This window comes from Bombus vosnesenskii, unplaced genomic scaffold, assembly GCF_011952255.1.
Source record: "Bombus vosnesenskii isolate JDL3184/JDL3185 unplaced genomic scaffold, Bvos_JDL3184-5_v1.1 scf7180000013264, whole genome shotgun sequence".
Taxonomy (NCBI): domain Eukaryota; kingdom Metazoa; phylum Arthropoda; class Insecta; order Hymenoptera; family Apidae; genus Bombus; species Bombus vosnesenskii.
In genome coordinates, this window is record NW_022882924.1 from 7,356,847 (window position 1) to 7,371,156 (window position 14,310).

The 14,310-nt window shown below is 37.2% G+C and overlaps 1 protein-coding gene across 10 annotated transcripts in view; it reads left to right on the forward strand.

The window, feature by feature from the left end:
* Window positions 1-12,923, forward strand: part of LOC117238027 (regulating synaptic membrane exocytosis protein 1) — a 145,720-nt gene extending 132,797 nt beyond the window's left edge. For 4 of the 10 annotated variants that reach the window (XM_033502571.1, XM_033502580.1, XM_033502594.1 and 1 more), the window contains 5 exons: window positions 956-1,141; window positions 7,240-7,327; window positions 8,565-8,647; window positions 8,858-8,965; window positions 9,373-9,674. In XM_033502571.1, the coding sequence (XP_033358462.1) occupies window positions 956-1,141; window positions 7,240-7,327; window positions 8,565-8,647; window positions 8,858-8,965; window positions 9,373-9,674 (767 nt within the window). Of the gene's footprint in view, window positions 1-955; window positions 1,142-3,908; window positions 4,053-4,395; window positions 6,254-7,239; window positions 7,328-8,564; window positions 8,648-8,857; window positions 8,966-9,372 lie in introns of those variants that run through there. The other 6 variants (XM_033502587.1, XR_004494106.1, XR_004494107.1 and 3 more) reach the window with 6 other exon arrangements.
* The last annotated feature ends 1,387 nt before the right edge of the window (window positions 12,924-14,310 follow it).

A 14,310-nucleotide genomic window follows, 5' to 3' on the forward strand; every position in this document is an offset into this window, starting at 1 on the left:
CGAATCAAGCTTGTTTGACTTCGGCATTATATGTTATAAAAACTGGGTCAGGGTTGAAAATCAAACTTCCAACAAGACGAGATATCGTCGTAGAAATTTTAGGTCATCCATGGCACTTCTCTTCGTTGATGTCCTTGTTCTCGAACGAGAAAATTGTATTTGCAGTGTCTACGATTTCATAATTATCCTTGGACTTTGCTAATTCGTTTCGATCTACTCAATTTCTGAATACTTACTTCAAAGTGCACGGAAGCTTACAAGCTAAACTAATTTTATAACTAATTTTCGATGTCGGTCTTTCAAGTACTTTCATGAACTACGAGTATTTTCAAAGCATTATTAACTATGAATCTTGTTAACATAAAATGATTTTCAGTGCTTGATTTTATACATTGAAATATTACGTAAAATAATATTGCTTCAACAGATTAGAAAAAGTCTACCTAATGTTTAATATTATGTATTAAAAAACAGTAAAATATTCTGAATGACTAATATTCTTTTATCAAACATATGAAATATCTACGGAGATGTATTTCAACTTACATGAGTGTTTCATCGTATACGAACATGAAAATTTTACAATATTACAAGCAAAAGAGGACAAATCAGGAACGTGTATTTTATAAGTTAGAATTACTAATTTAACTCTATCTAAGTAATTTATATTTTAAAAATTAATTAACCATTTCTACCGATTCTGTATAAACTAAATATCCTCCATTAAGTAATACTATTCTGCCAAAAAGAAGTTCCTCGTGTTTAGGTTACTCCCTAACACGAATTTAACCAAATTATACATTTTATCCAAATATGAACCCGCATAAATATCAGTCATCTAACAATGATATTTATATTGTGCTATGTCACTGATTCTCTAAAATTTTCCAAAAATCGGAGTTCGCTTCTATAAAATCTTCGATGAATTTACAAAATGTGACATTCGATTTTCCAGGCGGAAGCATGGGAGAAGCCGATATGCCGAATATAGTGCACTACAATCGGGATCGACGACGGAGCTCGTTCACCAGGCCGATGAGGGATCCCGAAGAAATTCTAGAAGGTCTACGATCATTGAAAGCGGCCAAGAGAGAGCTTGGCAGGACGATGAGTCTCACAGGAGACAAAAGGCGCGAGAGCCGTGAGTATGGATACGTTGCTTCTCTTTTGGCCATCATTTCGCCTAACCATTCGTTCGTCCGTCCGTCAGTTCGTTCATTCATCCATGCGATTGTTTGCCTGTCTGTCCGTCTGTCTATATCTGTTTGACTGTCTTTCACCCGCTCGTCGATTTATTTCTATATTCTTTCGTCTTTGTCTCTCTTATTTTCTCACCACCACCGTTCTCGATCGTTGGATCGTCGGTCGGCTCGATCCATCCTCGTCCACCAGCCGATCAGCAGATCGAATCTTCCACGTCGGCCGGCGCCGTGCGTATCGTACGCATGCGAATAAATGTATGTGCACGGACGTACATGTATCCGTGTAGAGTGTAGAGGCAAGGTAAACTGAATTAGACGGGCTAGAATGATTATCGGGCGCCATCATTCGATTTAATCCGATCTCATTCAATTCGATACGATTTCTGCTACGTGGAAGCCGCGTTTCGTTAGAGACGATTGATTATTGGAACATAAAAGCTGCGACTGCGTCTGTTTCTTCTTGTTACGTGGTAAGATAAGATTTCGAGCTGTGGGTAGAAAATATCTCTGAGAAACTTGTCTTTCAGTGCGTGTACGTAGGTGCAGTTGAAATATTATTATATTATCTATAAAGTTGAGAATAGTACTGTATCGTAGAATATCGATAAAAAGTAGGTAAAAATAAATCTCTTAGGATATAGGATCACATGTTAAACTATCGATAGCAAGTTAGAGGAGATAAATTTCTGAGAATGAGATTTCTAACGAACGAAGATAAATTTCCTACGCTTTTCAATCAAACCAACTTGTCTATTGACTGAAAACCAAATTTCTTGTTCTCTGCGCAAAAGGACATAAGAGTAATAGTTTCGATGAAAATTATTATTGTACATATATAAATATATGTGTAAGTCCGTAACGTATGTGTACATTTTTGTGCATTTTTCCATATATCATTCACAAGCCTTTATTATCTTACACTTATATGTGTTTTCTGTGCGATATATCATGTTTCTTCCTCCCTCTCACTCGTTTTACTTCACACGTCTATTTGTTTCTCTACTTTCTCCTTTCCGTGTGCCTTCGTGTAATCACGTCCCATCGATATCGCGCGATTTGACCGAGCGAACAAGTATCCTAACAATTTTTTCGTCCAAGTTAGCCCCCGTTCTTCTCGTTCGTATGGTAGCAAGATAAAATTAATCGAGCCGGAAACGGATCGGCCTGGAAGGGAGCCTTGCGTTCTTTGACGCATCGATAGTACAAAAAATTATAAAGAATTCTGAAGCATTAACGTCTATTGTAACGGTAACTATCTGAAAGGACCAGTATAATGATTTAGCCTGTATAGAACGTTTCGCTATTTATTTTCCCCGGTTCTCTTAATTTGAAACACATACCCATGACGATTCAGTGCTTTCATTGACTATAGATCATCGAACAATATCAGCGGAAATTGGTGTCAGAGGTCTCTTATGATTTGTTTTAAACGCAATTCATCTTTATTTTGTTCGACACACATGACAGAAATTTTAATTGCGTTTGGCGTAAACTTGGTTACAAATTATACAGATATTTATTACTTGATCGTTTTGTTGTTAACGCGGCATCGATATCGTGATAATCAGCTACACGTACCATAACATGATCCGAAAAATGAGAAAACTTTCTTCCATGTATATGTATATATCTATGTGTGTGTGTGTACATATATATATATATATATACGTACATACCGATGTAATTTGGAAGAATGAAAACTTGGACGTCGATTCACTCGAGCCAAAGATAATTCTGTCGTGTTTTGCGATAATTCAAAGTTAACCGAGCTTCGAAAGGGATTAATCGTTCGGAACAAGCGAGTCACTCGCTAACAATATGGAAAGTGCGATCGGCTAGAACGAGCCGGATGTTTCGCGTTCGGACAGTGCTAAATCGCGTCATCCTACCTCTGTCTGTCTGTCTATCTATTCATTGGAGAAGCTGGCATTTCCAAAAGTTCATTCGTCGCAATGATCTGTGCTCTATGCTCATCTCTGTGCGATCGCTGTTGCGCCGCTGTTGCCTGTCGCTGAGTACTCGTTCCGCCTGTGCCAGCCTGAGACACCAACGACCTAATATCATCCGACAAGGCCGAGAAACAAAGTGATTGGCAAAAAAAAGGCTAACTTGAGCAAAGTTGAAAAGGAATTTACGAACGGAGGAGGTCGAAAGCGGATGGAGGAGAGGAGAAGGATCGATCGATGAACGCGATCGATCACGCCTTGGTTTCTTCTCTCCCGCTCTAGCTCCCGATGTTCCTTCATATGTGTGCCTTTGCACGTCACTCTTTGTGAGTTTTCTCGACATGTTCAAAAACAAATAAACAAACAAACAAACAAAAAGTAACAATCTAAAACCTGTATACCACACCTCATCAGGCCTGGTTCCTCGTTTACGTTGAAACCATCAAACGCCAAGTGCCAAAAGCTATGCGCTGATCGTGTTCTCCACTATATACTGAGTGTTCGTCTTCTCTCATGATCCGCTGACGAAGAACGCCGCGCGTGTGCTCTGTCAATTTTCTCTCTTTGTTCATTTTCTTGATCTCCTTTCTCGGTCGGCACCGTCCGGCAATCTCTGACATGCGTACACGGTCGATCAAAATGCTCGGTTCGCTCGGTCGAAACGCCATCGGCCATCGTCACCATCCCGACACCCCGATCGACGACGAATCGTGGGCTCGATCGACCGACCAACCACAACATCATCGATCAACGACAACAGCGTGCGTAGTCCCAACGGTTACTGTGTGGCAGTGCGAGCCTGTATCTCCGAGGACCGGTAACTCGGCCTCCTTCCCACTGCCGCACTCCATACCACCTCGATAAATAACCACAGGACACTGTGGACCACCGTCACGGGCTTCCGGTAAGATACATTTTCTCGCTTTCTCTCTCTCTCTGTCTCTCTCTCCCTCTCTATTCTATTCCATTCTATTTTCCACTAGTCTCGTTCTATCCATCTTTCTATTCCTTCCCTTCTTCGTTCCACTCTCTGCCTATTTGCCGACACGTTTGCCTTGCCTATCCGTTTCTTTATCTGTTTGCCTATTCCGGCTAAACGCAAACGTTATTTCCCATTCTCTGTTATATTTTAACGTCCTTGTTCCCTTTTCTTCTCCTATTTCGTTCTACGTTTATCTCTTCCTACTTTTCTTTAACTGTAATAATAGACGTGTCTTTTCTTTCTGTTTTTTTTTCCTTTTTTTAAGACCGTGAAAGATCGTAATCGATGTTCTTTTTATAACTTATACTCGGAAGGAAAGTTTAAGGAGGCAACGTATTTTATCTTTTTCCATTGTTACTTTTACATTGTTTGAATATTGCCTCTCAACGGGGAAGGTCCTATTATAACGAAAACGTTGAGAAAGAAATGAGAATGGGACTGCTTCAAATGTTCCCACGGATTATTGTGTTTTGCTCGAAACGTTGTCTTAAATGTAAGTGTGCTCCAATATCTAAAGGCACCCTGCATTCAATAAATTTTTTGTCAAGGTATATTTGTAGGAAACTCGTAAATTGCGTAGTATGTAATTCTACCCCTGTTCATTTTTTTTACTTTTATTACGCCGATCCTCTGCCTGCTCGCAGTAGCGCTTTATATTTAGATTTTAAATGCTCGCTTAGTATTGTAATATTAGCGATAGTTAAGTTGATCGCTAACCACTCGTTGCTATGTCTACAACCATGGTAAGGAAAACTGATCTTCCATATGTTTTTGAATGCACTTTGAGAGCGGAAATTTGTTTGTTGCGAAAATATGTTCGTGAATATTCATAAGAATTTTATGAAGAAAATCTGTTCTCGTTGGACGTGAAAAATATGTAGAAGAAAATAAAGCGGAAAGTAATACATTTAAATGATAGTAGAACGCTAGGTGACGACAGCTGCTACTCGTTTGTGTTCCACTAATGATCGACCTATACTACTTGATTCCATATAGTAAGGAAAAGGATGCGATATAAGAGTTCGTGCGAAATAAATGTCGGTATTATTTATATGCCGCGAAAGAAACGACGTCATAACGATAATGTATCATTTTATAAAAATTTCAATTTCTATATAAAACTTTATATAAAAGTGTAAAATTTTTTCCAACCATTTCGTATAGTTTAATTTCTTCGCTAATGAAGTACAGGAAATTCCCATTACAAATTAAATCCTTTGAATTAGATGATAATGCAAAGAGATACGTCTGTAGCTTACTACTTTGATCATCAAACATGCCACAAATTGACCTATTAATTTCAATCCTACCATAATCTTCCAATAGATTCCAACCAGACTATCGGTATTCGTACCAAACATGCTTGATGACAGATTTCTGACATGTTTGTCAGATATCTAGCGAAACGCTACTGTTACTGAACGCTAACAATTAAACATCGATACTTGTGTAACATTTAAATAGGAACGAAAAACGATAAAATTTAATAAAAAAATTCATGCGCGTCATTTAGCATTCCTTCGGAAACTAATAATAATCTGCTATATGCGTTGCACACAACAGAGAGAATAATAAACGATATAATATTTGCACAAAATAATGGAATCTATTAGTTCTCAAAGTTCATTTAACGACGAAAAGTATTAGAAGATACAGTAACTTTAATCTGAGACAGTTGATATTTCGCGAACAAATTTATTAATTCATTCTATATGATTAATGTTGCTGGATCGGAAAACTAACTGCTTTAATTTAGTTCTCAAAGTTTATTTAATCGTGAACGTAATTGAAAGATACAAGTTCAACGTGAAAAAATTAATACTTCACGAACAAAATCTCCGATTTTTATTACATAGAAGACGATATTATATGATTAATGTTACTGGATCGAAAGACCGACTGCATAAGTGTCTTACGTGTCTCCTATCATCATTCTAAAATATTGTACCTGAATATATCCTCGCGTAGAATTAGTAGGCCCGATAGACACGGTAGTTAGTAATTCGTGATAGCAATGTCAACTTTGTAATAACGATAATTCCGTAGATGTTCAAGAAATAGCTACAATTGACGTACCTGTTCCATTCTTAGCTAGAGTTTTGCAACACGTAGCTAAGAAAACCGTAAGTAGGCTTCATTGTGGTTTGTCGTCCTAATCTTGAATTTATCTCTTTCTTCTTATACCTTCTTTTAATAGTACACTAGTAATTTAAAACAGATCTACCTTATTTTTCACCGATAAAACGTAATACCATTAGATGCATTATTCTTATCGATTATTATCTATGGATGTACGTAGATGCTGATGTGGCAAATTTAGAATCCTTACATCATCTACCCTGCACACCACTCATTTACAACTATAGTGGCACAACTTATAATCTTCGAATTTTTTCCAAATTTTCCTCTCATTCATGTGTATGAGGTAATAACGTTACTTTTTAAGGATTACAGATAACTTTGAACCGTACTATTTTTATACGTAGAAAATTAGCAAGTCGTATGGAAATATTAATAGCCATTTATCCCCAGTTGCTCCGTGTAATTAACGAAAGCCTCGACTTTCGTTCGACAACATTTTATTATCTCGAAAAGTAGCATCTCCTGTAAGAGTTGCGTATTCGTTTAAAAGTTGAACCAACTCTATAAATACTTGATAAGCACTCTGTAATTACTCGACATTTCAATCTCATTCTTTACTCTACATGTCACAAACAAGATATAAGTGCGCACAGTTAGAAATATGCTTTACCATTTCGAGGATACTTGATATAATTTGGGTGCTTCGTTGATTGTGAAACGTAAGGCTTTGTTGGAAAAGTATGAACCCCCCGAGTAGACAGCCAGATCCAGTATGCATAAAATGGATTTCGAGCAACGACTGTCCGGCAATCTGCGTGGTATTGCGCACGGCCATGAGAAAAGAGATGCAAACGATAGAAATAACTCTTTCTCTCCTTTGAAAAATAGCAAGGGAACAAAAAAGAAAAAGGAAAGAAGATCAACGTGTTACACCCGGAAAAGTAAATCACACGACATGCAGGTTGCTGGGCGGGCAATCGCGAAATACACAGGTCACAGAAAGGAAATATTTTTCTCTAACTCGCAGGGCGGGGTGAGCGCAAAGACAGCGTCATGAATATTCCGGAGAGGTTTTACGATCGCAACAGTGAATCAGAAGAGGAAGAAAAGTGGAGGTAAGTATCGCTGACTATAAGAAATATATAACTAAAAACTATGACCTCCGTTTAACTGTATCTGTTTCTTTAGTGGAGCGGAAGATAGTTGGAATTTGTATAAAAAATTACTCGAGATCTAGTGGCAGTAAATTTTTCTGTATCACTTTCTAAATATATTTGTTATATTTTTAAATACTTCCTGGAAATAAATATCTAATAAATCTGTTTCTTTCTATAAATAATACAATCTCAGCCAGGTTAAAACAAAATCCAGTATTTTCTTATAATAATTTGATTATAATTTTCGAACAATTTGAATGCAAATATTAAAAGTTGCTACTACGGTTTCGTTTTCTCTCATTTCACAAATATCGAACGAACTGAAATTATTATCTCCATGCTATAATATTAACTGGGATAACCTTTGTTTAATTCTCTAGAGGTTTCAAATTAAATTCTTATTACAGAGTTATAAATTCTTCTAACAGGGTAAAAGTTCTTGCTACATTATAAATCATAATTAATGTCAGTAACGTGGTATTATGATAATTATGCATTGTTCCAAATTATTTTCATATTTGTATTATTAATTGTATGATAACAGATTGAAAATTGTAATTTCTCACGTAAATTAATACAGTATCTCAGTTTTAAACTAAGCAATTCTTTAAAATTATTTTAATTATTCCTATAATAATATATTACTTTTCACTGCAGAATGTATATTAATTAACTGCTCAATGAGTTATTCAGCTTATTTGTATTATTAAAAGAAAATGGAAAATATCGTCATTTACTTCAACGATTTTAAAGCTACATAATTGTGGTATTTCCATAAAAAGTTCTTCGAGCATGAAAAAATGTCATAAAGCAGTCGTTAAACCAGCAACGTGAATTTAATAGTATGATTTTCAAAATTGACGATCGTCATAAATGACACGAAAATGCAACATAAATACTTTATTATACCATACTACATAGTTAAGTAATCTAATGCTATTTACTTTACAGATGCACACTCTACCCCCTCCCCTCTTTCTCTAACATCTAGCACAAACGATAAAAACGATGAAATTGTAAAGTGGACTTCACTTTTTAGTGTTAGTCTGTTAGTTCCCTAGCTTTTAGCTTGCTAGTACTCTAGTACCTTATTCTCATATTTTTTAGACCTACTCTAACGTACACTCGCGTAGCTTTTGTTCGATTTCACGGAATATTAATCTCTCTTTACTTTTCTGTTCTCTTTTACATTTAGTCAGCCGATGAGAAACGAAAATGGCGTTGACGCAAAGCTGGGTCGCGGACAGGTGCCACCAAAGGGATTCAAGATGATAGCTGGTAAATAATTTGACGATTTACTAAATACAGATGTCGAGAATTTCAGCTCGATTTTCGAAATAATCTTCCATTTCTCTTTTCTTCGTGTACTAATCGTATCAATGTTTCAATACAAAATTTGTCACGGAAAGGAGAAACAATGAATTTATCGAAGAAGGTTCCCTTGTGAGAAACTTTGGATCAATTGTGTGAATTTTTCATGGATTTTAGGAGGTCAAAATGGCGAGGTGAAACTGGGTTTCTGCCTAAGCAAGGGAACGCTCGAACTCGAGGTTATATGCGCTAGAGATATTTGCCCCGGCGAAAAAGAAGAGCCAGGTAATTTCCTGCGTTTCTCGCTAAATATTTTCAACTAACATGTACGATTTTTCATTAAATTATAAATACTTTTGATTAACGCGTATTTCGTTTACTGTAAATTAACGCACAAGAATTAGAATTCTTGCCAACAGGAAATAAATCTAGGATCCAGGCTTTTGGGTATGAGCTCGTGTTCTCGAGAAAGATGCGTTTCGATGACTCGCTAAGATGGCAGGCAGCTTTATCAAGAGTCAATCGACACACTGATATATCGGCTAACGCATTTTCTTCGAAGACACGACTACATACGTAGAAGCCTCGAGTCTATCACGAAAACTTAAATCTGAGAAAATAAATGCCCCGACATTACGCTGTGCATAAAATGATGCTTCGATAATTAATTACAATTTTTTATAACGATACAGACACCTACGTGAAAACATATCTTCGAGATGGCGATAGGTGGCTGCAAAAACGTAAAACACGCGTAATACGGCACTCGAGGAACCCGCAATATCGTCAAACTATCAAATACAGCAGCTGCGACGCCCTCGGAAGGAATCTGTTGGTTATGCTATGGGAGAAGAAGCAGGCGTTCGAAAGTAATCAAGGCTTAGGTGGGGCTGAAGTGAGCCTCGATCTTCTTCCATTGACACGGCTGACCGTCGATTGGTATCCCTTGTTCCCGATTCACACTCTTGGCACTCATACCGCGGACTCCCCATGATGGCTGAGGGAAAAATGGGCCCTCGAGGCCGGAGAACTCGACCTCAGACTGAGCCTTCTGCTCAAGGACGAGAACGAGTCCGTCGTGAAAATTATCTCCTGATGGAACCAAACGTTGTTTCCTTCAACAGTCTTTCTTCGTTCCATTTTCCTCGTTCATCTCATCTTTAGTTACTAGTTTTTAATTACTTCCTAACCGGATTTTCTAATGCATTTTTTTCTAATCTACCTACTGATTATTTTGATGAATTGGTACTTCGGAATCTCGAGCTTGTCGAGCGTGTCACGGCCCGATCATGAACAAGTTGTTAATGGTCAAACTAGATTACAGTTTATCAGGCAAGGAACAAAGAGACTAAGTGAACACGCAGGCAAGTAGCAATGGAGTTACGCTCGCTAATGAAAGTTCCATGGACGAGACAATGAGCAATAACGATAGCCTAAGTCGGACAATTAGCGATGGGATCAATTTCAATTTGTAATATATCCAAGTCCATTCCAAGACCTAAGCAGCATTTTACGAGATTCAATCATTATCTATCAGAGGTGATGTTTTACTTTCAATACCTAGAAAGTATACTTGAATTACAGATATAAGGTTCGTTTCTTTTTTTTTTTTTTTTTTACAAAAATTGATCCGATATTCAAATCACTCTAGTAACATAAATGATAATATCGTAGATAATTACAATTTAACGATCGTGCCGCCATTGCTGTTGTATTTCTATTATTAATTTGCAATTCGAAAATTGAGATTCCGTTGTACCATAAACTAGCCAACTAGCATAAATTCTATATTTCCATCTGTGTTGTCACGCGATCGTGATAACAAGCTAAAAGACAATCAAACTCTGATCGCTTCGATCGATGATTTATCATCGAGATGATGAATACCGGAGCCAACAATAGAATCACGGTTTCTAACTATTTCCTTTTAATCGCCTTTCGTGGGTAGTCGATTATAAAGAATTCGCTGCCTGTCGTTTTTACAACGACTCGATGCAAGCAAGGCAGGGCAAAACATTGAAGAGCAAATCGATATCCTGAAGTATCGAGTTCTCACGGCAGTAATTTTTCACATTCTGTGAAATTTGTTCGGGAACATCCACGAAGGTTCTAGCAATAAGGGTGTACCTGTGTAAATTTATTCCACAGAGAGCAACTTATGAAACGAAGATGAAACTACAAGGAAAAAAAAACATAAGAAAGATTCTATTTTTTTCATGAATTATTAAAGCGTGGAACATGAGGAAGGGTGAGGAGAAGATGCCACGTCTTAAAGAGACGACGAGGGTCCATTTTTCCCATAAATTAAGGAACGACAGAGACATACGAGAGACGATCGACATCTGTCACGGATACGCGTGCTCTGGTTGATCCAGCTTTGGGATTCGATCGAGTCTCGTGGCTAACGTACGAACCGATTTGCATTCGGTGAAATAAATATATATGTTCACCGGCGAATGTATCGTTAAGTACTTTTTGTTCGTGGAAGAAGCGCCTCGATACGAATATCACATACGTCCGACTAAACCAGTGAAACGGTATTCGTTTGAATCAACGATTTCGTGATTATCAATGAAAATAAATTATACAATGCGTTTCATTCATACGAGTTAGAATTTGCTTGATCGTAATAAAACAGGTATAACGAAGAAATCAATGAAGCGACACAAAGTATTGCAAATTAAAGATCGAGACTACTTCTTCGACGTTTCAATTATTTAACGGTAGACAATCGTTTTAAGGCTCGCTGGTCGAGCCGAATACAAAGAGCAATCGGTAAGTGGTTACCAGAACAACTTTACGGGCAACATGAATGGCAATTGAACAAAAAGAAAAAAAGAAAAAAAATACAAACTCGGTGTTTAGAAGTCATGCAATTTTTGTAGCTCGTAGACTGACAACAGAGATTTCTTTAACACTCGCGAATTTCATATACGAAGTTTCCGGAACAAAGAAAAAAGGAAAAAGAACACGATCGCGAGGGTCACTACAAGAATCTTATGTAATTTCGACTTTACGACTTTGTCCGTGTTGGTGTCATAGGAGATGTATTAAATATTCTATGAAATTTTTTCGTATCGGCTATATCGAAACGATAAATATCAATCGCATGTTAGATTTGTCGCAAATTTCCATTTGATTCTGGTATTGATCGATAGTATTTGTAATGGCCCTCGAGACGTTAATCTTCAAACGTACGTTTCGTTCTTTCGCTAGGACAATTGCTAGGTATAATGTCGAGAAGAATATTCTAAAACAGGATACAGCGTTTTATCGAGGGTCTGCCAGATCTTTGAATAAACTGTGGCGACGTTGGAAGGAATAGAATAATAGAAAAAGCGAAAGAATCGAAACGCGACACAAAGTACGGACGACGATTGATCCGAAAGTATTGCGCTTACCCCGCCCGAGTTAGAAACAGAAATTACGCTATTATATCGTCAAATGTAAATCATTCGATACATATTTGTGAAGAGATACGTGCGTGATAAAAGTACTACAATGTCGCGTGCGCGATACGATACTTTTACGACATAATTCTATCAAACCTAAACGTGTATTAATGGTACATAGAAATCAATGATTTCGCTGACCAAATCCTAATTACGAACGGATATAACCTTTATCGTAGTGAATTTTATAAAAGGCATATTGAATTACGATGGCCGATCGAATTACTGAATTCGTTTCATTTCGATTAGTAATTTAGTTACACGTGTTTTTTGATTCAGTGGTATATTTATACGCGCAGTTGAAATGTCCTCTGTAATTTCAGTTTATGTAACAACAGCAATCTGGAAATGCATGCTGACTCAACGCTAGATTATCACGATTCGAATAAATTTCCACAGACCAATAAACGACAAGAGTATGGACCATTCAAACAATTTTGAACACGATAAAGGTTAAAATCTGTTAAGGCCCCAATATTACGAGTTACTATTATCTTGGATGATGACCTTCTCCCAGCGATAAACGGGCAATCGTTCCGAAAGAGATGAAAAAGCGAAGTGATGATTCCGCGTTAACATAAAGTTCTGTCTTGAGAACACCAGCAGGCTATCTCTGATCTAACCTGACTTGTACCTCATTTCTATCGATCACTTCTGAGTCCCTCCGAAACTCTTATCTAAAGCAAAAATCTTTACTACCTATACGTATCGTTAATAACGATTCAATTCTAGGACTCGACCTGCAACGTCTTTTAGCGACTTAACGTCGTCTTGGAAACTCTAGTCTCGTTCTTTCGAAGGCAAAAAGGAGGCAACGATTTTTGATGGCCTATAGAATAATCTCAAAACGTGTAACATAAAGTCGATTCATTGGTGTAATAGAAGTCTTAAAAAAAAAAAAAATAAAAAACAGACACTTACACATACATACACACACATACATATATACAAACACGAACGAACGAAAAGAAACGAATGTTTAGAGGTGGAAGAGCAACACACGAGCAGATTGTTTGACAAACGCAAAATCTGATCGGCCTACAAACATATCCTAACGTTTCTTTAAGGGTACATTAGGCACGAGGATACTTTCGACGAGAGCTCTCGAGTCGAATAATCGATGCGTAATAGTCGCCACGTTGACGAGCGTTCCTCGAAGATATCCCCGTCCAATGTTAATCGCACGGACAATCCTGTTGAACGAATGCAATCATCTAAAACTGTAGACGAAAGGTTTTTCCTTTCTAAATGGCTAAGCACGCCGTAGACCCATTTTCTACTAAATCGTTGATGCGAACTATTTATTAATTACCGATTATCATTGTGATCGTTAGCATCGCGGTTTCTATCAACGCTGTCGCTAAATTATTTTGCTAGCAAGACTGCATTTGTCAGCGGTGATATTTCACGAAGCTCTAGATGGATTTCGATTGAAACGGAATGATACCTTCTAATCTTCCAAAAGCTTTTCAACTCTCGTAGGATTCATGGATACAGGTCGTACAACCACGCGATTCGCTACGACCTCATTTCGTTTCTTCAAAAGGCATTAAAATATACCTATGTATTTTCATCTTGAAATTATTTCAGCTTCTAACGATGGGAAAATGACGATATTAAAAGAGAGTACACTTCTTTCCCGCCGTCACTTTTTTCTACGAAATAAAAGCAGCCTTCCGATATCGAATATGAATCAAGTCTGCCCAACTTTGTGACTATTGTAATCGCCTATATAAAAGAATACTATATATATACATACATATATAAATATACACGTAATATAGATATTTGAATATAAAAGAAATCTATATATATACATATATATATACATACATATACATATATACATACACATATGAGGATAAGAATGCTAGATGAGGATACATATGCCGTATCGAAATTGACAATCGAGATCATTGATCCAAATTATGTATGCTACGAATCTTTTAGCAGATATCCCATACGTAATTATAAATTATCAAGGCACAGTCACGTGTAAGATAATCGTAGAGGTGTATAGACATAATGTCATCGATATAATTGTATGTATGTACCTGCGATACCGTACGATGTACATCAACGGGATAATCGATCGCGTTTGCATAGAGGAATATAGTGGAACGAGCATTTAGGAAACATTGCGAATAAGCCGTTTTCGAGTCGAGGTACGTCGTTGTC